We start from the raw sequence: 3,380 nt of genomic DNA, 5'->3' as shown, positions 1-3,380 counted from the left end.
CGAAAAAACCAGGCAAGATTCGCCTGATTTGGGATGCGGCAGCCCGAGTGAACGGTACATCCTTTAACGATATGGTCCTTAAAGGACCCGACATGATGGCCGCTTTAACCACCGTACTTCTGCGTTTCCGGCAGAAGCGTGTCGCATTTAGTGCCGAAATAAAGGAGATGTTCCACCAATTCCTGATTCGGCCAAGGGACAGACAAGCGCAACGGTTCGTATTCCGCGAACATCCAGGACAGCCACCACAGATCTACGTAATGAGAGTCGCCACGTTCGGCGCAGCGTGCTCACCATGCATAGCTCAGTACCTGAAAAACAAAAATGCGAAGGAGTACGCGAACAAATTCCCAGACGCAGCCCGAGCAATAATCGAAAATCACTACGTTGATGATTATCTCGATAGTGTAGATTCCGTAGAAGAGGCGGTAAACCTGATCAACGAGGTGAAGTACGTGCACTCCATGGCTGGAATGGAGATTCGGAACTTCTCGTCAAATTTCACCGAAGTGCTTACGCTAATAGGGGAAACCAGTAAAGTTCAGCAGAAGTCCCTTACTCCGACCATTAGTGTGGAGAGAATACCTGGAATGGTTTGGAGGTCATCAGAAGACGTTTTTAGTTTCGAGCTCAGTGTGAAGGACGAGATTCGAAACATCGTAGAGAGTCAGAAAGCACCCACAAAACGTCAAGTTTTACGGACGATCATGTCTCTATATGATCCATTAGGACTCGTGGCGCACTTTTCAGTTCACGGGAAGATTCTCATGCAACGAATATGGAGAACTAGTACAGGTTGGGACTAGACGATCAGTGGGGATCTAGTAGAAGAGTGGCGCCGGTGGATCAACACGTTGATGAAGATAGGGGAAGTCAGTGTCCCTAGATGTTTCTTTTCTGGCATCGTTACCCCGAAGAACCTGCAGATCCACGTTTTTGTCGACGCAAGCGAAAACGCATACGCCTGCGTCGTATATATTCGAAGTCTGTACAACGGAACACCTCGATGCTCGCTGATAGCCGCGAAGACCAAGGTGGCACCATTAAAACCAATTTCAATTCCGCGGTTAGAGCTGCAGGCGGCTTTGATCGGTTCTCGACTTCTTGATAACATCTGCAAGTCTCTGACGATAACAGTGGCCGCCAGATATCTTTGGTCAGACTCGACAACTGTGCTCGCGTGGTTGAAGTCCGAAACTCGACGATACCACCAGTTCGTCGACTTCCGGGTAGGAGAGATCCTCAGTACGACTACCGTGAGCGAATGGCGGAAAGTACAGTCGAAGATTAACATCGCCGAACAAGCGACGAAGTGGAGAGATGGACCCAGTTTCAATCCTAACGACTGGTGGTATACAGGCCCAGCATTCCTGATGAATCCAGATGATAAGTGGCAAAAGGATGATTCGGAAGAGTTTTCGACGGAAGAAGATTTGCGAGCTGCTTTCCTGCACCATCGAGTTTTGTCGACACCAATTCTTCAGTACTTAAGATTCTCAAAATGGAAGAGATTTCTGCGGTCGATTGGATTCGTCGTCAGGGCAATGAAGCGGTTCCTGGGGCTACATGCGATAGGCCCACTCTCACAAGAGGAACTACAGCAAGCCGAGACGCTGATATGGCAGCAGGTACAACAGGAAGAATACACGGATGAACTCGCAATACTTCGCTACAATAAAGATAATCCGGATATGGAGTCAAAATCGGTTGACAGAACCAGTGCATTGTACAAGTTGAGCCCGATGCTTGATGGTGATGGAGTTCTACGCATGAATAGTCGGATTGGAGCAGCGCCAATAGTAACCAACGAAGTAAGATTTCCGGTTCTGCTCCCGAAAAGTCATCGAGCAACGGAGTTGCTTGTAGCTGATTACCACGCACGTTTTCTACACAGTAACCATGAAACGGTAGTGAACGAGTTAAGGCAGCGGTTCTATATTCCCCAGCTTCGCGTGGTCGTTAGGAAGATTGCCAAGCAGTGCCAATATTGTAGGGTACATAAGGCGGTACCTCATCCACCAATCATGGCACCACTTCCAGAGATTCGGTTGACTGCTTTCGTTCGTCCATTCACGCATACTGGTGTGGACTACTTCGGTCCTGTATTTGTCAAGCAAGGTCGCAGCCTGGTTAAGCGCTGGATAGCGCTTTTTACTTGCCTGTCCATCAGAGCAGTGCACCTCGAGGTTGTTCATGGTTTGTCTACCCAGTCGTGCGTGATGGCTATCAGAAGGTTCGTGGCACGAAGGGGATCACCATCAACGTTCTGCTCAGACAATGGGACCAATTTTATTGGAGCAAGCAATATACTGCAGGAACAGCTCAAGATCACCAATGAACACTGCGCTGCTACCTTCACTAACACGAATACGAGATGGTTGTTCAACCCGCCGTTGACGCCCCACATGGGAGGATCATGGGAGCGCATGGTCAGATCAGTGAAGGTGGCGATGACGGCAATTTCAGAGCATCCACATCACCCCAGTGATGAGGTTTTGGAGACAGTTGCGCTGGAGGCTGAGTCGGTGGTTAATTCTAGGCCACTAACCTACATCGCATTGGATCATGCTGAGCAGGAGGCTCTTACGCCGAACCACTTCATGCTCTACGGTACGCAAGGAGTCAACCAACCCTGCCGAGAGCTGGTGGATTACACTACGCTGCGGGACAGTTGGGAGCTTGCCCAGTATCTTGTGGATACCTTCTGGAGACGCTGGGTACATGAATATTTACCCATGTTAACCCGGCGCACCAAGTGGTTCCAGCTAGTAAGACCTTTAAAAGCCGGAGACTTGGTGGTCGTGGTAGACGAAGGTAGGCGCAATGGATGGCTTCGAGGACGAATTCTTGATGTGGTGTCAGGAAAGGATGGACAAGTGCGGAGAGCAGTGGTGCAAACATCCAAAGGAACGATCAGTCGTCCAGCAACGAAGCTGGCATTCCTAGAGGTTCGAGCTAGCCGAGAGATAGGAGAGGCTTGTTTGAGCGAACCGGAACTACACGGGCGGGGGGATGTTGCCGCACCCACTGTGCCGTTACTACCGGTTACCAAGTGAGTCCCGATTACGCCCTTCACAAATGAAAGTGTAATGTTTACCAGGAGAAACGTCAGATGAAGAGAATGAAAACAAACAATAGATTGATAGAGTGAATTGAAGTGATAGAAAATTGAAATTAAAAGGAAAGCCATAGTTTGAAGAAAGTAGAAAGTTTATGAACATTATTGAATCAAAGAGTTGAAGCAGATAACGAGAAAATAAGTAGAAACTGGAGGAATTGAGGAAAGAGACAGAAGAAAACCAAATGTAAGAATTATTCATATATGAAGAATTGTTCATTAATCTAAAAATTAATAAATTCTAGCTTAAAGCTGTGTTACT

General features: G+C 48.0%; 1 protein-coding gene across 1 annotated transcript; it reads left to right on the top strand.

Moving 5' to 3' along the window:
- The first annotated feature begins 857 nt into the window (after positions 1-857).
- On the top strand, positions 858-3,056 carry LOC129780072 (uncharacterized). The gene has a single exon (XM_055787976.1). It carries the CDS (start codon positions 858-860, stop codon positions 3,054-3,056), a length of 2,199 nt encoding a protein of 732 aa, XP_055643951.1.
- Positions 3,057-3,380: the final 324 nt, after the last annotated feature.

This window comes from Toxorhynchites rutilus, chromosome 3 (genome assembly GCF_029784135.1).
Source record: "Toxorhynchites rutilus septentrionalis strain SRP chromosome 3, ASM2978413v1, whole genome shotgun sequence".
Lineage (NCBI taxonomy): Eukaryota > Metazoa > Arthropoda > Insecta > Diptera > Culicidae > Toxorhynchites > Toxorhynchites rutilus.
The sequence above is the reverse complement of the archived record's forward strand: the minus strand, read 5'-3'. Positions and strand labels throughout refer to the sequence as shown.

Bases quoted from the DNA above. Each gene is read 5' to 3' on its own strand.
- LOC129780072 (XM_055787976.1), top strand. From the start codon at position 858: ATGAAGATAGGGGAAGTCAGTGTCCCTAGATGTTTCTTTTCTGGCATC.